Here is a 24535-nt window from a genome sequence, read left to right as displayed (position 1 = left end):
TATGATGAGTTTTTGAGGCCGTAGCACGGGATGGCCTTATGCTATCCATAGCACCCAAGCCTTACTCTCTCTCTCTCTCTCTCTCTCTCTCTATATATATATATACAAGCCTAGCCAGTAGGGGTGTAAACGGTCGGATATGAACCAGATAGTGGTCAAACTATATCCTTATCCATTATAATTTTCAGATAGGGATACAAATACAAATACGGATAGTCTCGGATACGGATTAGATACAAATAAGTATATGAATATACTTCGGATAATGAAAAATAAATTACTAATGTACATTATAGTAAAAAATAATATCTAAAAATAATTTTTTCATTTAAAAAGTAGATCTAGTATTTTTCATAATAAATTTGTTAGTTACAAAACATATATCATATTATCAAAATATTAGTCACTAATTATATCACAGTGTTACATTGTTCATCAGAATATATATGTATATGCAATTTAATAAACCATTAGTATCTATATACAATTTAAGAATATAGAGTATGGTTTAGGGTATAACAGTCAAATACGGATAGTTAAAAAAATTTATCATATCTTCATTCATTATAATTATTCGGATACAGATATAGAAACTTTCAGATACGAACACGGATCGGATTGGATAATTTAAATAATTTTTTGGATTCGGATTCGGATCCGGACAAAATCGGATAATATCTGACCCGTTTACACCGCTACCAGCCAGTCGTGAATTCTTCCCGCTCGCGGGGTGGAGGCACGCCTCGAATCTCAAAATAGCTCCCTGTCTCCAACCCAATATATCCCGTCTCCATTTTTAGTCTTTCTTGAAAATTTGTTTCAACAGCATTTCCCTCTATTTTTTCCCCAAAATTCAGAAAACAAAAATGCCGCTCTTTCTTCAGTGCCTACAAAAATTCATCCCCCCCTCCCCTGAGTTCCTCTCGCTCCTTCCCTCCTCCCAAATTTCTCGGAACCCTAACCTTAGTTTCCACCTCCGAAGGAAGTAGCCATGGCGGATAAAGAGAACTTCTCACCCCGCCTCCCTGGTGCCTCGGCCAAGCGCGCCTCAGCCCTGGAAGTCTCGAGTTCTCAGCTCCCGTTGAAGAAGAGGCGAGTTGCGCTCAGCTATATTCCCAGTCCATCAAACGCGGTGCCTTCACGACCTGGTGCGCTCAAAAATACCATATCGGAGAAGAAAGAGCATGTCTTGGAGCGCCAGAAGAGTTCTTGCAAGGATGTCGAGATATCTGGTTTCGTCCTTTCTACCACTGGCACATCCAGTCAAGATGACGAGGTTGCGATGTATGCATCAGACATAGATCAGTATCTCCGATCAATGGAGGTTGGTATTTAATTATCCCTTCAAATATTTAAAGAAATTCACATGTAGCCTTTTAATTAAGGGAGCCAAAGAAAATATGAAATGTTGTTGTTGGTTTGGGATTTAGTTTGTTTCTATCAATAAATTTCATTTCTGTTTGATTCCTTGCCACTGAGAATTATTTTCAATCGTCAGTTAGATCTATTTCTTCCTTTCCCTTTATTTTTCATAAATTTTCTGAGTAGACTAGCATGAGGTTCAATCAGGGTATCCTGTTACTTTTTGTGCAATCGGTGTATCTATCTATTTAAACATCTTTAATAAATGCTATCTCTTTGGGTCGTCCTATTTTCTTTGATTCAGCTGTGATCAGAAGTTTAACAAAACTGTTGGTGACGAAGGTTCTCAACTTCTAATTGCCGTTCTTTTAGAAAGAACCATAGCACTTCCAATTGCAGGCATTTGTTTGAACCAACTCAGTTATGATCTAGTAACACCACTAATATCCCCATCAAATATTGAATTCGGAATCATGACCTGAATTTCTTTGTTCTTTTTCTCTTCCAGGTGGAGCCAAAGAGGAGACCTTTCCCTAACTACATGGAAACAACTCAAGTAGATGTGACTGCTGATATGAGAGGGCTCTTGATTGATTGGTTGGTTGACGTGGCTGAAGAGTACAATCTTGTATCAGATACCTTATACCTGACAGTATCATACATTGACCGGTTTCTCAGTTACAATGCTGTTAAAAAACAAAGGCTTCAGCTCCTCGGTGCCACTGCAATGTTGATTGCATCGTAAGTATGAAATTGGTTTTTGTTTCTGTCATAGTCAGTATCCTTTTAGAGATTGACAATATTTGTCCCATCTGGTGCAATTTATATATGTCTTATTGATTGGTTTCGGATGATTTCTATCCAGGAAATATGAAGATATATTTCCGCCCCATGTTGTCGATGTCTGTCTTCTTACTGTTGGGACCTACAGTAAGGAAGAGGTTGGCCTAATGATCTACTCTGTCTGATCTTTCTTTCTTTTTCAAAAGAAAAATTGGACTAGTTGTTACAACTGTTGCCCTTGAATGCAGATTGTGGAAATGGAGAAGGATGTCTTACGATCTTTGCAATATGAAATGGGAAATCCAACCACTATGACTTTCCTTCGAAGGTTCATAAAGGATGGTCAAGAAAATGACCAGGTAGTTTAGTTTGTCTAATTTGGTTTCAATATGCCAATGAACTAAAATTCTAAAGGTTGTCTTATCCAATTTTGTAGGATTCAAATGTGGATCTGAAATTCATGGCACATTACCTCGCTGAGCTTAGTCTAATGGATTATGGCTGCATCAAGTTTTTACCTTCGGTTGTTGCTGCCTCAGCTGTTTTCTTGGCAAGATTCACAATTCAGCCGAGAAATTATCCTTGGGTAATTTTCCTTTTCTTTCTTCCATTTTAATGAGATTTTTATGTCATTTGGAAAATTTATTTTGGGGGTTTAAAGTTAAACGTTTGGTGAAATTTAAGATAAGTTAACAATTTAATTTTTCTGTGAACTGATTACAGAGTAATAAGCTTGAGAGAAGCACTGGATATAGGATGAGTGAGTTGAAGGAGTGCATATATGTGTTGCTTGAACTGCAATCGAATAAGAGATGTTCTTCCCTACGAGCTGTTAAAGACAAATACAAGCAGCACAGGGTAAGTTTATTTCATTTTATTTTTTTTTAAAAATGTCCGTGCTGACTGAAAAATGAGAGAATTGAACTTTCTCCACCTTTTGTATGGTTAAGTTGTGGGGGTAGGAAGAAAATTTTGTTTTCTTCTTTTGAAAACAGACGGAGGCATTAAATGGGGGCACTGCTCGTTTGTGCCTGTGAATGAGAAATGTCTTTTTTATGGCCCTATAAAATATTTAAAATGACAGGATATTCCCACCCAAACACATGTTGAAATGCACTATCTACCAGTATAGTTGATTTGTTGTTTTGGTGATATCTGAATGGTGAGTTGGTAGGATATTTGAGGTTTCTTTTTGTCGAACCCTAGAATTTTCATTTCCAGTTTGGTTTGGTAATAATTGTAGTCTGATAGTCTTCATATAATTCATTGAAACAGTTCAACTGCGTTTCTACCCTGCTCCCTCAGGAGAAGTTGCTGGATTTGTTCTTTGAACTGAAAAAACAATCTGTTTGAGGAAGCTGCAAATTATGGGAGATGCTGACTGGTAGATTGCATAGATTTATAGTTTTATGTTTGAAAAAAAATAGTAGATGTTTTGATGAAGTTTTCCTAACTTTTGTGATCAACTTTTTATTTTTCTCTGGTGTTTATTATTTGTCTATACTGGTCTCTTTTATACTGGTGTCATTATTATTTTTACTATTTGTTTGTAAGTATTACATTCTTTTATGTTATGTTACTTTGGACATAGAGGTGCAATGCAAGGACCAAAATTTCATTGTTTGTTCTTTTTAAATTTGTTGATGCCATGTGAAGTTTTCTAGGGACAATGAATATGTTCAGAGTTCAATTGGAACTGTGGTTTATTCTTTCAATTTGTTGGAAAGAAAATAGAAATACCCTGTTGCAATTTATTGGGTTAAGAATATGTAGCCTGTTCATGTTTTTGCCTTTTTTGAGAAGTACCTTGTTCATTTTCATTTCTGGTGCAATTGTTTGTTAGTGACAAAAAGTTTCAATACTTGTATCTTGTACATATGCGGATAGTGATCTGTGTTAGAATTTTGAACTTAGATTTACTACTATACGTAGAATTATTAATATTCATACGCTTTCTAGTTGTATAATTATTATTTTAAATTAACTTATAATTTGTCATGTTGTGAATATTTAATTAGAAATATCAGTTTCTTTCAAATTTACGAACTAGAACTATATTTTGCATTGTAAATTTTTTATTCCTCATCCATTCCGCTTTTGTGGTTTCAGGTTGACAGTGAATTTGCTATGTCATATAGTCAAGGGACTATTTATTTTGTTTTGTAGTCCTCTAATCTCTTTAGTGTGCTATGTTTACTAATTACAATCAGATGTAATATTATGGACCTAACGTTTGATGATTTAGGATATTAGTATTAGTCTGCAGTATTTTACAACAGCCTGTCTTTGTTTGCTTATGTTTTTTTTTCTGATATGCATTACGGATACATAAGAAATTGTATATTTACGTTACAGATGGTGCAATTTCTATGAATCATTGTGACATAGACATTTAGACATTGATCAGATAATACACACACAAATATATATTTTGAGAAAACCTGACAGCGGCTGCTTAGGCTGATCAGGTTATATTATGAACACATATACAGACACTCGTTTATTCATGTTTCCAAATAGAAAAGTAAATTATGATAGCTAATTTATTTTAGACTCTGTTATGAAATATGGAATCACAAGAATAAGTTAACATCATGTTGCAACTTGCAACAGACAAGCAGTCAAGAGGGACTTCTGCTTGGGTCCGATGTCCATTGGACCCAAAGTGGTTCCAATGGATTCGCTCACCATCAGATCTGTTTTAAGATTTGTGCGCACGAATTTTAAAGCATATGTAAAAGTTCTAGCGCGAATTTTAAAGCAGATCCGATGGTGAGTGAACCCATTGAAACCACTTTGGGTCCAATGGGCATCGGACCCAAGCTGAACTCGTCAAGAGGATATTCCACTTTGGAGGTTGACTGCCGCTAACAAGTTTACTGTAAAGTCCTTCTACCAGGCTATGCAAATGGGCCCCATTGTGCAAACAAGACTGCACAAAATATGGAAGATCAAGGCACCAACTAGGGTAATTATTATAATGGCCCATGTTAACAAACAAAATCTTCACTATTGACAACCTGACTCTGAGAGGATGACACATGGTCAGCATTTGTTACCTCTGCAGAAATGCAAAGGAGACATTTAATCACATCTTTGGAGCATGTCAATTCACCACCCAGCTGATGATGAAACTACAAGAAATCATGCCAGAACTGAGACAATGTGCCTCCTTTGTGAAGGGAGAATTCCAGCAGTCTCCTAAACTCTACTTCCCCTGCAAGCTAGGCAAATGAACATATCAATGTGCTTTGTAGTCTGAAGGGAGAGATGTAGAAGAATACTTTGCATGAAAAGATTACAATTTATGAACTACCAAAATTAATTTTTGTAGTTTTTATTTTATAAATAATAATATAAAATAATACAAAATAACTTTTTTTTCAATTTATGAACTACAAAAATGTTTTATTTCTATTTGACATTTCAAATAGAAACAAAGTACATTTTGATATGTTCGGACATATCATTCAATTTTGTATTATTTAAAAACTACTTTATTTTTTATTAGATAAATATCTATTTAAATAATCGGAGTATAAACTTGAAGGTTCGTTTAGTCATGTTTTTAACTAAATTTAACAACTATGAGTGAGATTAATATCCAATTGGGTGGAGGGGGTTCGTTTAGTCATTGTCAAGAATAAAATTTTGGGAGCTATTTGTCACAAACGAATACTTTAAGGGGATTTTGTGACTTACCTCTAATAAAAAAGAAAAGAAAAAAAATCAAAGAAACTATGCTAGTTTGGCATATAGCAAATAGCTTTCACAACCATAACAGACTGCAATTTTTTTCAAAATCAAAAGCTAAATTATAGATAGATGTATTATCTATTATTAAGATAAAGAATGTATCAATTCAGGTGGAACGTGAAAATTATTTGGTCAGCAATTAAATTTTTTAAAATCATAGAGAATAATTTTAAAAATCGCTCAATGTATGACATGTTGATTTTCAAAATGAACAGAAATTGTTGTGTAAAATTACGGTGGTAAAAAAAGGTGTGGTTAATGCAGCCCATTCGTTTATATTATGCAGTCTCTAAAAATTTACCTAACTTCGGCTTATACTGAATCAGAACTCAGAGACATCGAAATGTAAATAACCATAAATCATTTAGTTTAACTTCCTTTCTTTGAGAATGTAAAAAGCCATAAACTATCAAAACACTCCAATATACACATAAGTTCAACCATATAAACAGAACAAATCCTGAAGAAACAAGATTGAACAATGTTAAATGTGTTTACAAAGATTGAAGAGATACAATTACCACCATGAATCATCTAAATACAACAGTACTGAAAAATTATGTTTATTTCTGAGAATTGCAGTTACTCCGGTCCAGTAATCTTTTGCTTCAAAGCTTCAATATCACTCACTAGCTCTTTTCTACTTTCCTGATAAACACGAAAGAAGTGATCATAGTATTAGAAATTCACCATATTAAAAAGATTTACTAAAATACCAATGGATATAAACAAGCACACAAACCTTGAAGAGTAGATAACGGTAGACAAACCAACCGGAGTATCCAAGGCCTACCAATTCCATGATCTTTGGCAGCTGATGAAACAACAATACAAAGGAATTAATGCACCAACAAATATATATACAGATCAAATTGTAGGAAAAATGAAATTTACTTAAAATTGAATCGGTACCAGAGGAACTGAGTTGATAGCACTGACAACAATAGAAGAAACCCAAATAGCAACAATAGCACCACCTCCATACAACAGAACAGTGGATTTGTTGTCAAGAGCATCCCACTATAGAGATAAAGATAATTACACTGAATAAAATTGTTCTAGTGTATAATATATTTTATTTTATATAAATCACAGGCTGATATACCTTCTGTTTTAAATCTGCAAGGATGTCGTCACCTTGAACAGAACTTGAGGTGTCTTCAGATGAAGAAGTGGCTCTAAGTTGGATTGAAGGAAATCTTGTAGCATCTGTCAAATGCAACTTAATACAAACTTAGATGATGTACAAGGGTTTCATTGATGAATTTCGTAGCATATAATTAACAACTAAATTATATAGGTGTGATTTTTCCGAATAATTGCAAAAGAGAAGGGACAATAAAGTCAACTAAACTATAACAAGTTTATCACAATTTAAATTAGAAGTGGAAATTACACCGAAATTCAACTAGTACATACAGAACTGGAATCCACATTGCAAACTAAGTACCAATCATCTCTTAGAAGAGTGATTTACAGGGTTCAAGAAATTACTCGAGAGGCGAGTGGAAGCGAAGAGGCCAGTGCCAGATCCGCAAGAGGACGACACAGATCGGATTTGCGGAGGAGGAAGAAGTGGCGCGCGCGGCGTGGAGAGGCGCAAGCCGCCGATCGCCGCCGTGCACGCCATCGAAGCCATGTTATCTCGGCTTTTGCGGCGCTAGGTAGTTGACTAGCTCTCTGATGCTATCTTTGGATGCTCCACTAGCTTCACTACAGTAGCTTGACTAGATTTTATTTTTTTATTTTTTGAGGGCTCTTTCGTGAAATTTTTTAGGTTCCACAATCTGTTTATCTTTCTCTGTCCACTCCTTGAATGAGAACGGACACGTGGCGAAAATACTGTACCTGATTGGTCGGTTCTCGATCGCGAAATCCCATGCCTTCTGGGCCTAGATCTTGGGCTTTGGGCCTGATATAAAGAAAACATTGCAAAACTGCCGGAAATGGTGCCAACTGTTCAATCCAAAAGACAGAAACTTCTAGGCAGGATCTCTTACACCATGTCAACTGTCTACATGTGGTGATGACTGATGATTGATGAACCAGTATCATAAGGAAATACACAATCATCCGTATAAATATAAGCAAATGCAAAGTCCCAGAAGAATGCTATGTGAATAACAATCGACATATCTCATTCCTAAAAAAATTGAAAAGAATGGGAAAAATAAAAAAACATGAATTCTGGATAGCCACCATATGTTTAGAAACGATATCCTCTGCGTGCTGTGTGGTGGTTTTGATCTGGTCCGTTCGTTTCGGATCGGACGGACTGGATTAAGGGTTCACCAAATTTTGAGTTTTTTAAAATTCGGACAAGATCTGATCTGATCCGTCCGATCCGAAACAAACGGACAAGATCAAAACCACAGCACCGCAGGTAAAACCTCCGCAGAGGATACGCTCTCCATATGTTTATGCCTTATTTTTTTTTTTGGAGTAAGATGGCGAGGTGCCTTCTTACAATTTTCACTAATTAAAAAAAAAATAATTACACGTGTCTAGTTTACTGTTACCAATTAATACACTCAAAAGCTAGCACAGTCCAAAAATTCTATACTATTTGATAACCCTATATACAATGCACCAGTATCAATGTACCAGTAGCACTCGTATCTCCTATACTCAATCGGACTGTGACTGGGGCTGTTCTCCCGTGGCGCACTGGCGCCTATTGTCTCCAACCCTTGTTTAACGTACCAGTAAGTGAGCCGAACTGTCTTGGCGACTCCCAACTAGGTATTTCAGTAAAATGTTTTAATTCGATGTTTGGTGTATTGGTAGATGATTTTAGTTATTGTATATTCATTTAAAAAGCAGTGGATGTATCTGTCAAACCAGTGCAGATAAGAAAACTATTGTTTTTCAGTCATGCAATGTCCATTCCACTACAAGTGGAGCTCAATTTTGCTTGTTGAATTCCAGGGTGTTAATTTCAAAGCAAAATTATTATAAAAAGGTTGCAGGAAGTTGTTTATTGGTCGCCTCCGAAAATCTTCTTCAAAAACTAATTTATTATTATTGTTATCGCTATAATTATAAAAAGAAGGCTTTGAATTAATATTTTTCCGAATATCATGTACAAACCGACAACTCTTAACCCATATTCTTGCAATTCTGATTCAAGTAACAAATGTATAAGTGAATTTACATGGGGAAATAACTAATTTTAAGATTTTAATGGGGATATATCTAATTGATGAAGTTATGATGGGTATATATCTTTTTCTTATTGCTGCTACTAGAATTCTGAATTCTCAACAGGAAGCTCTCCCTCTCTCTCAATTGCTTCTCTGTTTTTAGTAGAGCAGAACATAAACGATTAGTTTTTTTTGTTTTTGTTTTTCAAATGAATTCTTAGAATTTAAGAAGTGTTAATCTAAATATTAAATGTTATTGTGTATCTATTCAATGCAAACTTTCTCTTTAAAAAAAGTACAGACGAAATGAAATGAATATTTATTTAAAAGCACCCATTAAAGTATCCGTTAATTTCCATTTTTTAAATCTACGAAAAAAAAAAGTAAAAAGTGAAAAGGAAAGCCAACCCAATTTACAGTATCTTTATAACATCCAACGAACCCACATGCCACATAATTTTAGTACACTCCTCTATAAAACAAACCTGTGTTTTAGGACAGCATGGCTTATTTCTAAAATAAAGGTATAGCTTGGTACCAAACAACCTAGCAGATTTAAATCGACGATGTCAGTTTAGGCTCATCAACCCAGGTGGCAATTGCCAAAGTGTGGCGACCACCACATGCAACAAGCTTAGCACACCATTTTCCATCGTCACTGCTACTGTCTTTAGGTGGTGGTAACCTAAGGGGTACTTCCATCGGGTGGCCAGTCGTAACCTTTCTACCGTAGCCAAGTCGGCCATGGTCTCCTCTCCCATACTGTGATTTCATAAAAAAGAAAAAGGATCTTTATATATATGCTATCTGAATCAAAACTAAATTGCATGGTTGAGAGGTGTCCAAATGCTCACAGAGTACATTCGTCCATCTCGAGTTAATGCAACTGAATGAGTGCCTCCACAAGAAACCTAGTAGATGAAAAAGGATGGGTCATAAACTCATAATCGAAAGTAGAAAATGAACAATGAGCTGCAACATGACCTACGGTGTGTATTTGATATGTTGGTTAACTTAAGTACGGTTAAGTTACCTGAACAATATCTTCACCAGCTAAGAGTTGAACCTTTTGTGGAACCATTTTGCTGCTCTTATCATCTCCAAATCCAAGTCGGCCATGCTCTCCTCTTCCCCATGCATACACCTAAGGTCAAACAAAGGAATATATTGCAATGTTTAACACTTGCAATAAATCACTAAGTTTTCGTTGAGAAGACGCAATGGTCACTGGTGTCATACTGCTACATTAGGCCAAGCCCTTTTCTGCTTTGGACACTTCAGCATAGAACATTTTCAAAAGGAGGCAGAAAAGAAGCCTGGACATGGCTTGACCTAATCCACAATCTTCATTACTCATCTATAAGTAATATTTGTTGATTTACAGTACACAATAACACTACTTTTTCATTCCGAAAATGCAAGGAAGAGAAATATCTTTACTTCATAAATAGTAAATGCATCTTGGAAAAAAAAAAAGATAAAAAGGAAGCTGAAGCATAATGCACACCTCGCCATCAGCTGTCAGTGTGGTTGAATGCCATCCTCCTGCCGCAATATCAACCTGTAAAACAATAAATAAATATGTTAAATTTTGAAAGTATTTGGTAGCATCCAGCATAACAAGTTAATAACAAGATCACATCACATAAAATTTGAGAGAACTCACTAGAGTTAAACCAGATAACCCTTGAACGGGAATAGGTTGTGATCTCGGTTGGGTGTCACCGGTCCCCAGTTGGCCGTACTCATTGCTGCCCCAAGCCCATAAAACACCATCTTCTAGAAGTGCCAAGTTATGAAATGCGCCAACTGCTATTACCTGTACCTGTTCAAGGCCTTGCACCAATACCGGTGTAGATATCTGTGTTCTACAAGGGGGTACAAATTCAATGTGAGATTTGGTGACATCTGATGCTTTTAGTTATTTTCTTCTTTTTTGATAGAGAGGAGGAATTACATGTCTCCAGGAGGCCAAGGTTGCCCCCAGGTCCATAGATGGCCATCCTGTGTCAACACCACTGAATGGGTCCCACCAGCAGCTACCTGAATTTACAAACAAAAATATACATACATGTATACCTGGATAACCGAAAAGATTTGGCATGCAAAGAAAAGTGGTGCAATCTGTGTATGAAAGATTGACAAAAATCTGAAAAACACTAAATGTCATCCAAATGAAAACAAATATGCAAGAATGCACATCTGTAGAGGTCCAGTGTTAAATGTAAAACAGAACCACTTTGGCCAGTAAATTTAGCAAGTATAAGGACAGAATAATAAATCTTTAAAAGTTCAAATCTCATCTATAAGCAAGCTGATACCACAAAGACCAGGAGAACTAGAATAAAGTGACAAGGAATAACTGTGGGAACCATGCATTGCAATTTGCAGCTAGCAGTTAGCATAAAGTAATCTAAGCATTTAAGCCAAGAACCCCAAAAAGTTTTCATAATGTTTCCAGTGTATGAATTAAACAAGTTTATGTGCTCAAATAACCTGGCGAACAGATAGCTTTGGTGCACATCGCTGAGGGATGGCAATATCTCTCCTGAGAACTTTTGTTCCATCCTCTTTCCTCTCTGGCTCCTCTCCGCACTGTCCATACTCATTACCACCTACGGTTTAAAATATAGATTTTTATTGCACTATAATCTTTAAAACAAAATAAAACCAAATGGCAATAAAATATTCTTTACAAACCACCAACCTCGATATTATATATAATATTTTCTAATTTGATGGATTTCTAAAATATACAATTGTAGAAAGGAGGAATAAATTAAAAAATGGAGGTAGACTGCAAAAAAAATCATAGCTTTGTTTACCCCAAGCATAAGCCCTGCCTTGATCATCCACTGCGAGGCAATGCCATCCACCAATTGCTGCCTGAAATACCAAAATAAAAACAAGATCACTAATTTTCCAGAGAAAAAAACCCAGATAAACATAAAAAATGCCAAAAAAAATTGCAGTTATAATATATTTACCTGAATAATTTTGACATCGGAAAGGGCCTTGACAAGTCCCGGCTTGCTCTCGGTTTTAGTCTCCGGCGGATGCCCGAGGGTTCCCCTCTGGTTCCACCCCCATGTGAACAACTGCAAAAACAATAAATTAACAAAATCAATATACCAAAAACAATAAATCAACAACTATGAACCAAAAAGAAAGTAAATCAATTGGGATGGAATACACGGCCGTCTTCACGGATGGCGAGAGAGTTGCGGCTGCCGGCTACAACAGCTGTGTAGTTGTACTTTTCAAGGGACTTGATGGGAGAAGCCCAATCCATCTCCTCCCAGTTCCCCATTCCTAACTGCCCATCCTCCCCTGAACCCCTACAAAAGAAATTTAACCCAGACTTCAGTAAAACAGCAAAATCGAGCTGTGGCTATGAGGGGTGACGGAGAGAGGAAAGGTTTTTAATTACCACGCGAGAACGAGGGAGTGGGTCGACTCGGCGGAGGCGGAGGCCATGCGCGCCGTGCAGCAGTGGAGAGATAGTGGAAGAGGAAGCGGGGAAGCGACAGTGAGACACTGGTAAGTAGCAGTGAATTTAGCTGGTGCGTTGTCTTGTAATTGTGCGTGTGAGCAAGTGCTGTGCTGTGCTGGCGGACAGTGAATAACAAGTTGGTGGAGACTGGAGATTGGTGCGTGCGGAGAAGGGTTTTAGCTCGATATTGGAGACTGGAGCTCGGTCGGGTCGGGTTGTGTTTTGTGGGCACGGATTAGTCCGTGAACTCCGAACTAGCTCACTGATAAAATATTCAAATTAAATTACAGCTTATGAGGGGTGGCAAAAAAAGCTCGCTCGTGGCCTGACTTGTTTGTTGCTGGATTGAGCTATTAATAAATCAGTTTGTTACTAATTTGATCTAGAATTAATGAGTTTAAGCTGAGGTTTAACTTGCTCATCAGTTCATGAGCTAGTTTGGATAGGCATTAATTTATGAATTTGTGTGTATTTTATACTGTTCAGTTCGGTTCAGCTCGATCCAAAAAATTTGTATAATTTATTTTTTTCTTAAAACAAGATCCAGCCAAACCTAACAAACCAGCTCACTCGTAACTCGAACGATCCAGCTCGTAACGAGTTCAAGCTAAAACCAACTCATGACCAGCTAGCTCTATGCCACCCCTAACATTATCAATCAAAAGATTATTATTCAGTAGATATAGAACACTGTAGCTGGAATGTTCATCAATGAACTTTTTTTATAATAAATTAATACATGCATATTTTTGCACATCGAAAAAAATCTATTAATTCACAATTCTTGTTGAAGAATAAAAATGATGATTATACAAAAATAACAACTAAAATTAAAACAATTTTGCCTTTGAATTGTTATTTTGATGAGCACCCGAACACAAGAAAAAAAAATCGCATCATCAATGTATCTATATCTCAAGTAACACTCTCTTTGTATTAAGCATTCATTCAATAATCGTATTTTAATTATAATTTGTCGTATAAAACTAATGTCGGTTTGCATTCGAAGTTATATTTCTAGTTTCTTTTGAGAAATAACTACCACGAGTAAATTATGAATACATCTTTTAATAAATATGAGAATAATTTGATTCTATTATTTTCAGAGCAAAATTAGTTTGATCGAGCAATATTTTTTTCATCTTGAAAATTGGAACTTCAAAAAGATGTAAAATGTAACCAACAAGATCTGTGTTCCTTTCATCACATATCATCGTTGAAATAGTTTTTCAAGTGTTTGTCTCATAATTGAACATATTTATTAACTCTTAATATCATATATGTTACTCCTCAATTTAAACTATGGTTTGAGGAGAGAAAGGGTCTTAATCCGATTTTTTTTATTTATACCATGTTAAAAAAAAAAAAATTGTGGGATTTAAGAATATACCAGGGTCTCCAAATCAATATGCAGTTCCATTCATGGAGGGGTGCATATTGACTTAGCGACTCCCAAAAACTCAGATAACAACTATAATATTTAATATATTTAAGTTTTCGAGGGGCTTTCAAAACAATCTGCTGTTTTTTAAGAATGGAGCCGCAGATTGGTTTGGAAACTATTTTTTGAATTCTCTATAATTCGAGGTGTTTTAGTTTTTTTTTTTTTTTTGAAAGGGTATAAATAAAATTTTTGGGATTTTAATCAATAGTCCACGACAAATTATAGCGGTAAATTTGAAACAAACTCCATAATACAAATCAAAACACCTAAATTATATACAATATAACCATAAATATTACGAACCTTGAATTTAAAACTTCAAATTTTCTATCTCTATTTTTTTACGGTTGAGATTTTCTATCCTCGTACAATGAAAATATTTCATATTAATTTTCGCTCTGAATCTGAACACCATTTTGCTATCGTGAACTAGACACTGGGATCGTTTTATTTTTTTTTTTATTTCTTTAGTTTTTTTACTCCTCGACTATTAGTTATTTAAATTTAAGAAGCAAGTTTATCTTTCTTTGTTCAGTACTGATTCAAAACTATTTTGCTATATCTTTTTTGAATTTTATTCCATCATTATTATTTTTTGTTCAACATTAATTGGTCAAGAATATTTTTTAACGATAATCTTTTCGGTCTTCACCTCCTCTGCTGTTATTATTATTTATTTATTTTTATCGTTCTTTTTTCTATTATTTTTTATTGTAATTTTTTCCTTGCCCAAGAGCTTTATAGCACTGTAAAAAAATTATTTCTCGTAGTGAACTCGAAATTTCGAGCAGGTGAAATGTCTACTAAAAGAAAGACTTCAAAATCATAGACCTAAATAAATGACACGAACATTAAAATTTAAAACAGTCAAATATCAAAATCAGAGTTATTAATACAAAATCCATTCCCATGCATTAATTTTCGTGTTCTGGTTCGTATGAATTATCCTTATATTTTTAAAGATAATCACTAGGCATGAAATCAAACCCACGCACACCAGCCAATTGTTTGAAATAAACTTCAATAAGAAAATCTTAAAGTGATGCCGTATGAATTTCATAATTTAATTTCTTGAGTGTCTTATGAGGTTTGGAAATTGGAATACAAGCATGAAAAAAATTTAAGTGTAATGCATAAACTATTAGCTTCTCATAATTTAAAATCATATCAATATAACATCTAAAATAAGGCAAAAGAGAGGCCTCCACGTCGATAAAAAACTGGAGAGCGCTCAAATTATGTCTTCCGGCGGGGATTCAACTTCTCTCCAACAGTTTAGCGGATGGGCTTCATAAATCTCATCACCTTTGGATTCGGGATAGCGTGGGGCAGTATTATTGGGCTCAGAGATTCGTGCCAAGTTAAAAAGAACGGTCCAGATCTATTAATCAGTATTGGAGAGGTTGTGAATTCCTCCGGCGGAGCAACCGCGCCCTAAAACCAGAATATCTAGGTATCCTCGCTTCTTTCCCGCCAAATCTCCCGCCACATCTCCCGCCCCGTCAATTTCTCATTTCAACAGTACCGCTACCATTCAGTCATCTACCCATCCATATCCATCCATACTTCTCCCCTCTCTCCGATCAAAAGCACCATCCTGTCAGAAACGCCAAAACCCTTTCCCCATGTCTCGTCGCCTAAGCAACGGCCGCTCGCCTCTGGTTCGAAAGCAAAGCCAGATCACCGCCTTCTTCTCTAACCCCAAACCGAACTCCACTCCTCCCAATCCCACCCCCAAATCAAAATCCAGCTTAAACCCTAGCTCCGATCCGTCTCCTTCTCCATCCACATCCCAAAAGCACAAGAAACCCCTTCTTTCAATCCCTTCATCGGGAACCCCATCCCCACCTATCAAGCCCAAAACCCCTCCCTCCGCTGAAACAAAACCTCAGAAATCCGATTTTGTTGGGAGGCGGATCAAGGTCTACTGGCCTCTCGATGAGGTCTGGTACACTGGTGAGATCAAGTCGTACGATCCCAAGTCTGACAAGCACCAAATCCAGTATGACGACGGCGAAGAAGAATCGATTGAGCTCGAAAAAGAGAAGATTAAATGGATTGAAGATGAACCTCCAAAGAAACTCCGTAGATTGAAAAAGCTGTCTGACGAAGTTGAAATCAAACAAGAGAAAAGTGAAAGTGAAGAGTGTGAATTTGATTGTGCGGATGATGATTCAAGTGATGAAGATTGGGGAAAGAATGTGGGGAAACAGATTTCGGATGGGGATTCAGAGGAGGTAGAATTAGAAGAGGAAGATGAAGAGGTGGTTGCAGTAAGGTCAAGAAAAGAAAGATCGACGAGTTTACAGAGCATGGGAAAAAGGAAGAAGGTTGATGTGGGTAAAATGGGCTGTGTTAAGAAGTTTAAATTTGAAGGGGATGTAGAGAAAGGCATGCCCCAGGCAGAGAAGGGTTTAAAAGGTGTTAAGGTGGGCCCAGAAATTGGAAGTGTTAATAATCAAAGCAAGATGTTATCTCAGGTTTTGTGTAAAGGTGAAAGTTCTATTCTTTGTTGATAATACAGCTTAATGTGTTGTTATTACCATACATCCACTCATAACATATATATTGCCCACTCACATGCTTTGCATCTTCTATTTAATAATTATAGTTTTTTAAGAGTTGTGTAAACTTGTAAGCTAGATTTGTGACATGTAAAGCCATTATAATGATCAGTGCAGTTAGAAGTGCTCGTCTACTGCACTTAAGCGCTAAAGTGAGGTAAAATTAGTATTCATGTTTTTCTTATATGTCAGGCGAGTTCAGTTCAATAGGCGCGCACCTTAGCGCGCTTTTTTGCTCGAGCACAAAGCTTTTGTTGTTGGTTAAATCTTCATTTACCGTTTATTTAAATGGACTGCTTTTCTTTGAAATACAAACTTAATTCATTGTTGGATTTTTTTTGTCGTCATGTTAGTGCTGACTAATCCCTACTTTTGGAACTTTTTTGCCGTCATGTTTCTATGCCTAATTACATTCTTGTAGTGGATAGTTTTATGTATCAGTCTTGAAGATCCAAACTAATTTTAAATTGCCTGCAATCTTCTATATACTTAATATGGGGCAGCGCTGCATTTTTACATGGATAAATAAGTTTTCAGAAGACCTGGATATCTTGGATATTAAATATTGGCCGCTTAGTTCTATATTTTTTATAGCAAAATGTTACGATGGTAAGTATTGTTGGCGTTTATCAAAGTAGAAACATGCAAAAAATTTCAGGACAACATTTTAGTTCACTTTATTTTATATTTTGAGCGTTCCTTGTTCATAAAAATCACCTTTTATCTTAATTTTAGTTGTCTTAACAATCTGCCATCATTTTTTACAAATGAATCAATAGCCAACAATTTTACATTTTGTTTTTAATTTGGTAATTAAGATGGATTGCATAAGCAATACATTATCATGATAAATTCATGTTTCTTAGTATTTTATGCTTATAGTTATCTTGCCATAATAAGACAGTCAATGTATCATGTTACTCATGCGTGTGCTTTTCTTTGTGCATCACGTGGACTTTTCCATTTCAAGCGCGCCTTGTGTCCTTGACTGCCTTGATAATGATTTGTAGTTTTATTACTTTACCGTACAGTTGGAATAACCTATTAACTTGGGATTTTTGTTTGGATAATTCAGGTTCTAATGCCAAGGCTATGACTGATAACAATCTAAGTGGAGATGCCGCTGAGCGGTTTGGGAACCGTGAAGCTGAGAAATTTAAATTTCTTAGAGAGTGAGTATATTTTTGTGCAGAATACATCATATAACCCTAATAAAATAGCGTTGGTAATTATACATATTTGCAATTGTGCCTAACATTTGGTATGTGTGCAACTATGTCAACATCCTTTGAGATGCTTGCAGAGAGTACTAAACAGTTATATTATTCTAATTGTAAAGGTACTTGCTTAATGTATTATTCTTTTGCGGCCTAACTCTATAAGCTTTATCACAAAATGAACTAAAATAATCATGCTAATCTGGATATTTATTGTTAGGTTGTGGGAACTCACCATAAAGTAATTTGTTTGATTACTTTATAGCCCATGGACAATATAGTGATCTTTTTTCTCAACTTAAACTTTGGTTTTACCTTGGCGTGTCGTTTGGAATATATTGAAATTGTTTGGGCTTCACTTGGAAAATAGGAAAATTTGGGGTATTTGCAAATGTGGTCAACCACTGAATTTGGTTGCTAAAATCCATTCTTAATATATGTCTTTCTACTGCTGCATTTATCTAGAGGGAAAAAAGATGCAAAGGGGAGAAGGCCTGACCATGTGAATTATGATCCTCGAACTCTGTACCTGCCTCCTGATTTCTTAAAGAGTTTGTCTGGAGGACAGGTATTTTTTTTTCTTTCAAAATTTGCAAATTTCTAGCCACACCGTCTTATACAAAATTACTGATTCTAGTCATTAACAGAGGCAATGGTGGGAATTCAAGTCACAGCACATGGATAAGGTCCTTTTCTTCAAGGTAAGCATCTTATTACCTCCTTTTGATTAAACTCTATAATTTAGTTTTGGCACATATATGTTATTGCAAAATTTATTGCTGCATTCTTCTGTTTGTTGGTAGATGGGGAAATTCTATGAATTATTTGAAATGGATGCTCATATTGGTGCCAAGGAGCTTGATCTTCAATACATGAAGGTGCTTCTTTTTCTTAGTTGCTTTTTAAAGTTAATATGTTAATTTATTTCCATTTCACAGTAAGGCGGTAAAATATGACTCTGGTGTGGTCTTTTTTTCTTCTTTAGTTTTTATAATACAGTTCACTAGCAACACCTGATATTATTACAACCTTTGTTAGAATATTATCTGATCATGGTAAATGTTTAATTCCAATTAGCATGCCTTGTTTGATTATTTTCCAAAAAGTTGACTTTATTCTGATGTCCATTTTCCGAGTCTTTCTTGTAGAAGCTACAAGAATAAGAGAAAGAAACAATTCCCAACCCTGGTTTAATCTTTCATAATTCATACATGTCTTCTATTTCACTTGAAACATTAAGCTCTGTTTCTTTGTCTTTTCTTTTTAACAATATAGGGAGAACAGCCTCACTGTGGGTTTCCAGAGAAGAATCTCTCTCTGAATGTAGACAAGTTAGCTAGAAAGGTTTGCATGTTATGATATCTATCTACCAGTTTTAATTTTGATTTAGAAATCAGAGAGTTTAAAAATACTTTCTCTTTTCTCAGGGCTATAGAGTGCTTGTTGTGGAGCAGACAGAAACACCTGAACAGCTTGACATTCGGCGCAAGGAATTGGGTTCTAAAGACAAGGTTAGTCGTTCATTTGGTATTAATTTCCTTGTGTGTGTTTTTCATTAAAATTAAGAAAAATTCTTAAATAACATGTCATGGTGCACAATTTCTCAAGGGTTGGTAACCGCCCAAGATCCATCCCAAGTAAAACCACATGGCAATAGTGATCTGCTATCTTAATAATCTGCAAGAGGTATACCAGACCTGAGAAGATACATTGGATCAAATGGCTATAACAATATGTTGGGTTGGGAAAGGTCATTTACGGGATACAATGCACATCGAGCAAAGTCATGATATTACTAAGGCATATTGGTGATGCTTTTGGTAATAACAGTTTCAGTGTTCAAAAATCACTTCACTCTATTAATTGTTGAGGGATCATTGTTTGAAGTATTCTTTTTCATTATTCTAAGGTTGTGAGGCGTGAAATATGTGCTGTGGTCACAAAGGGGACACTGACTGACGGAGAAACACTGCTAACCAACCCAGATGCAGCTTACCTGATGTCAATTACTGAAACTTCTACTGAGAAAGATAGGGAAAAGGAGACTGTTATAGGCATTTGCTTAGTTGATGTTTCTACTGGCAAATTTGTTGTCGGACAGGTTTTTAATTGCTGCAACCCTAGTTTCCTATTTTTTTGCTCGTTTTTATATGGATTATATTCTGATAAAAAAAAAAAATCCTTTTTTCATTTACTTTTTGTCAGTTTGAAGATGACTCTGACCGCCATTATTTATGCTCAATTTTATCCGAGTTAAGGCCAGTGGAGATCATAAAACCTTCCAATACACTAAAACCTGAAACTGAAAAGGCACTCAAGAATAACACGAGAGATCCTTTGATAAATGAGTTGGTCCCGTTGATAGAATTTTGGGACACCGAGAAAACCATAGAACAGGTGAAAAGATATTATGGCTCCATTGAAGGTGAATCTGACGCATTGCCACAAGTTCTAACAGAGCTGGTAAGTTCAGGAAACAGCAGCTCATGTGCCCTTTCGGCTCTTGGTGGCTGTTTGTTCTACCTAAGGCAAGCTTTCCTAGATGAGAAGTTAATCAAATGTGCTGAGTTTGTTCATCTTCCATGCGGGTCCCTTGGTGGAAGTATTCAGAAGTACATGGTCCTTGATTCTGCTGCACTTGAAAATCTTGAGGTGTTGGAGAACATGAGTGGTGGATCTTCTGGGTAATTATAATTTGAAATATTTTGCTTGTTGGTTGGTTTTTAGTTAGTTAGTTTGGTAAAGGTTAATTTATTTTACTTTATGATTGTTTTCTGTTGGTAATTGCAGGACACTATTTGCACAGTTGGATCACTGTGTAACCCCATTTGGGAAGAGGCTGCTAAAGAGATGGCTTGCTCGGCCGCTGTATGACAGAAAGGCTATTTTGGAAAGGCAAGATGCAATTGCATCTTTCAAGGTAACTTGTTTCTAAATTTGGCCTTACACTCAAATAATGTCACTTCAACAACGCAATAGCAATTATTTCCTTGAAATGCGACATAAATGTTTGTATGTTCTTTCAAGTTAACTGGTTTGTTCCAAAAGAAGCTGCAGTTATCTTTTTCTTTTATTCTTTGGAGTGAGTTTGAAGTAAAACTAACCAATTAAGGTTTGAAATAAACCTTCGGATGCTGCTTACAGATTATTTCCAACTGGTAGAAGGGTAAGTAATTCTCCATCCGTCATTCTCCCCTTATCCAGTGTTCAAGGTTAAGTAATTCCATTGAGGTTAAGATTAGGAAAGTCTAAGCCTTTGGTTTCTCTTCCATCCAAAGAATGAGATAAGGAAGAAGATTATGGATATTCAGTTGATGGTTTAGAGATAATTGATTACCTAGTAAGTAAACATTCAACGTGCATCCCCTGGTATACATCCATATCAGGGATATGTCTTTTGTCCACCTTGTAGTATCAAAATACATATATTGTTTACCTCAATCAACAACCATATATCCCAGCTTGTCTGAACAAACTGGTTTCAAGTTTCAACTTTGTGATTTTTACCTTTAATTTATATCAGGGTGCAGGCCTCTCGGCCACACTTGGTTTCAGGAAGGAACTTACTAGGCTTGCAGATATGGAGCGCTTGCTCGCGCGTCTTTTTTCAATCTGGTATAAATCTGCAGACCAGTACTATAACACCATGTCTAATTCAGTGAATTAATGCCATCATAATATTGTTCTGTGTTAATTATAATTGCCTGAACATTGTCCTTTTATTATATTAAAGTGAGGGAAATGGATCTAGTGGAAAGAGGGCTATACTATATGAAGATGCATCAAAGAAGCAGCTTTTGGAATTTGTATCTGCTCTGCGGGGTTGCCAGCATATGTTAAAAGCTTGCTGCTCTCTTACCTCACTTCTGTCCCTTACTGAGTCTACTCTACTCCAACATTTGCTAACACCAGGTATAGTTATTGTGCACCACAATCTCTATATTTCTCTGCAAAATTGACTTGTGGTTTATTTCATCTTCTGTATTTATATTATGCAGGTAAAGGATTACCAGAATTATCAGATGTTCTGGATCATTTCAGAGATGCATTTGATTGGTCAGAGGCTGAGCGTACTGGTCGTATCATCCCCCATGAAGGCTGTGATGTGGATTATGACACTGCTTCTAGTACCATAAAGGAGATTCAATCCAGTCTTACAAAGTATCTGAAGGAGCAACGCAAGTTGTTGGGGGATTCCTCGGTATGTATGATATGCATACTATTAATATATATATATATATAAAGTCATTACATGGGCAGACATTTAATGCTTTACGTCTCTCTGATGCAGATAAATTATGTAAATGTGGGAAAAGACAAATATTTACTTGAGGTGCCTGAGAGCTTAGGAGGATCTGTTCCTCGTAACTATACGTTGCAGGCTTCAAAGAAGGTATGTGTGGTACATATATCAGATAACTCTGTTACCACTTCTTTTATAATGTTTTGTTTCTTTCATTTATTACAAATCTAGGGATATTTTCGGTACTGGACACCCAAAATAAAAGAAATGTTGCAAGAGCTTTCTCAAGCAGAGGAAGAGAAGGAAAAAAGTTTGAAAGGAATTCTTCAGAGATTGATCCAGCAGTTTAGCGAGAACCACTGTAAATGGAGACAATTGGTTTCTGTTACTGCAGGTAGCAGTCTTCTCTGTAATTGCAAGTTCCAAGTTTTAAAGATTCATCCTATAATATAAATCAGAAGTAAAACCAACTTGCTTGTTTATTATCATCAACTTATCATCTCTGATTCTTAAATCAAATCCCTGGTGAAAATATGCAGAGCTAGACGTGTTGATCAGCCTTGCTATTGCTGGTGACTACTATGAGGGCCCCACATGCCGTCCAATCATAAATAAAGCAAGTGATTCCACCAATGGTGTTCCTTCTTTATATGCGAAATCCCTTGGTCATCCCATATTACGTAGTGACTCTTTAGGCAAGGGGTCATTCGTGCCAAACAATGTTAAGATTGGTAGTGGGCCGGGTGATGCCAGCTTCATTCTTCTAACAGGGCCCAACATGGGTGGAAAGTCAACTCTCTTACGTCAGGTCTGCATGGCTGTTATCCTGGCCCATATTGGTGCAGACGTTCCGGCAGAGAGGTTTGAGCTGTCTCTCGTTGATAGAATATTTGTGCGGATGGGAGCACGGGATCATATCATGGCGGGGCAGAGCACATTCCTTGTTGAACTAACTGAGACTGCTTCAATGCTGGTTTGTTTCTCTTCTTTTTGCATTTTAAAATATTGTTAGTAAATTTCTGTGTTAGTTAGGTTGTAATTTATTTTCTGGATTATGAATTTTCCTCGCAGTCTGCTGCTACTAGAAACTCCCTAGTGGTTTTAGATGAGCTTGGCCGGGGCACATCTACATCTGATGGACAAGCCATTGCGTAAGTCACACCCCCCCCCCCCCCCCCCCGCTCTGTGTTCACGTGACTATATTTTTACTGTTATCCTTTTCTTAATTAACAGCGCATCTGTTCTGGAGTATCTCGTCCGTCACGTGCAATGCCGTGGCTTGTTTTCTACACATTACCATAGATTAGCAGTGGACTATGAGAAAGATACGAAGGTATTTGCTTTTTATTTATTTTTTGGCTAGAGTTTATCTGATCTGTCGGTTAGCGCTTGCATACTGTCTGAACTCTGACATACTGTCTGTATGCTTCCTTTGGTAGATTGCATTATGTCACATGGCTTGCCAAGTTGGGATAGGGGAAGGAGGCTTTGAGGAAGTCACTTTTCTGTACCGGCTCACATCTGGTTCTTGTCCCAAAAGTTATGGTGTCAATGTGGCACGATTAGCAGGTAGTTCCCAAATTAGTCTTCAATTTGTCTGTATTTGTGCTATTCTCCTCGCACTGAAGCAAATTTATGGATAGAAGTGCATATGGCATTTATATTTGGGCAAGTGTACTTACATGATAATTCCTTTATTCACACTAGATCCCTGATTTTCTTACTGATATGCATTCTCGTTTTGTGCTAAACAGGAATTCCGGCAAGTGTACTTCAAAAGGCTGCTGAGAAATCGAACGAGTTTGAATCAACCTATGGAAAACGATCTTCCAAATCCAGCAACGATATCTCAGATGTTATGGTAACTGTCATGGAAAGCCTTACCAGTATAAAAAGCACAGATAGGAAGCACGATAGAGACTCAATTCATCTAGAAGCCATCTCTAAAGCACAAATGAGAACCAGGTTGCTAATTTCAGGAAGCTGATCAGGCTATCATTTTTTGCTAATTTTGCCATCTTGGTGCTTTTTCGGCATTCTCAGGAGAATGCTTGTTTGGCTACTATTGGTTTTCTGAAGGTAATTTTGGAAGATTTGTAACAATTAACCCCCATTTTCTATTTCGATGGCTTTTGTAAATGGCATACGAATCCGAACAGTAATTTTGGAAATATGGTCCAGCGATATGTAATTTTGTTTTCTAATGGGGAAGTTGTGACATCTCCTTTTAACCTTTTGTCTTGCGGTGTGTTTCTGGCCAGATTACATAGCAATCTTGAAGGGGTCAAATTTGGCGGCTCCAACTCTAATTGTAACGGCTCTCATTCTAGTTGTTTTCAACTTTTTACAGGCTAACCTTATTCTTTGTCAATTAGATGATATCTCCTTGTCCAGATATTTTCCTTGTGACAACAAAACCTTATCCATACCAGAGGATTGGAATGTTTAATTAAGATGAAATATCTAATTTCATGTTTGTTTTAATTAAGTATTTAGCCGCAAACTTATCTGGGCGATGACATTTAATCTG

General features: G+C 36.4%; 4 protein-coding genes across 4 annotated transcripts; 2 read left to right on the top strand and 2 right to left on the bottom strand.

Moving 5' to 3' along the window:
* The first annotated feature begins 758 nt into the window (after positions 1-758).
* LOC144574079 (cyclin-A3-1-like) lies at positions 759-3502 on the top strand. The gene is made up of 7 exons (XM_078323930.1): positions 759-1324; positions 1871-2103; positions 2228-2303; positions 2394-2504; positions 2582-2731; positions 2869-3003; positions 3421-3502. The coding sequence occupies exons 1-7, from the start codon at positions 992-994 to the stop codon at positions 3496-3498; spliced, it is 1116 nt and encodes a 371-aa protein (XP_078180056.1). The 5' UTR covers positions 759-991; the 3' UTR covers positions 3499-3502.
* Positions 3503-6279: 2777 nt separating this feature from the next.
* LOC144574078 (protein CURVATURE THYLAKOID 1A, chloroplastic-like) lies at positions 6280-7663 on the bottom strand. Its single transcript, XM_078323929.1, has 5 exons — positions 7396-7663; positions 7007-7110; positions 6814-6921; positions 6644-6715; positions 6280-6549 (listed from the first exon to the last, which is right to left on the bottom strand). Exons 1-5 carry the CDS (start codon positions 7538-7540, stop codon positions 6484-6486), a joined length of 495 nt encoding a protein of 164 aa, XP_078180055.1. The 5' UTR covers positions 7541-7663; the 3' UTR covers positions 6280-6483.
* Positions 7664-9441: 1778 nt separating this feature from the next.
* LOC144573872 (ultraviolet-B receptor UVR8-like) lies at positions 9442-12655 on the bottom strand. Its single transcript, XM_078323646.1, has 11 exons — positions 12475-12655; positions 12238-12382; positions 12032-12142; positions 11870-11930; positions 11541-11659; positions 11002-11087; positions 10711-10912; positions 10552-10605; positions 10078-10188; positions 9899-9955; positions 9442-9806 (listed from the first exon to the last, which is right to left on the bottom strand). Exons 1-11 carry the CDS (start codon positions 12519-12521, stop codon positions 9600-9602), a joined length of 1200 nt encoding a protein of 399 aa, XP_078179772.1. The 5' UTR covers positions 12522-12655; the 3' UTR covers positions 9442-9599.
* Positions 12656-15381: 2726 nt separating this feature from the next.
* MSH6 (MUTS homolog 6) lies at positions 15382-24226 on the top strand. Its single transcript, XM_078323862.1, has 20 exons — positions 15382-16474; positions 17621-17717; positions 18228-18330; positions 18410-18463; positions 18566-18640; positions 19038-19106; positions 19190-19273; positions 19672-19863; positions 19968-20446; positions 20553-20682; positions 21286-21377; positions 21496-21674; positions 21761-21963; positions 22054-22155; positions 22237-22399; positions 22545-22978; positions 23077-23156; positions 23239-23338; positions 23445-23574; positions 23760-24226. Exons 1-20 carry the CDS (start codon positions 15607-15609, stop codon positions 23990-23992), a joined length of 3867 nt encoding a protein of 1288 aa, XP_078179988.1. The 5' UTR covers positions 15382-15606; the 3' UTR covers positions 23993-24226.
* Positions 24227-24535: the final 309 nt, after the last annotated feature.

The sequence above is a fragment of the Carex rostrata genome, chromosome 22 (assembly GCF_964058835.1).
Source record: "Carex rostrata chromosome 22, lpCarRost1.2, whole genome shotgun sequence".
In the NCBI taxonomy this organism is placed as follows: Eukaryota; Viridiplantae; Streptophyta; class Magnoliopsida; order Poales; family Cyperaceae; genus Carex; species Carex rostrata.
The sequence above is the reverse complement of the archived record's forward strand: the minus strand, read 5'-3'. Positions and strand labels throughout refer to the sequence as shown.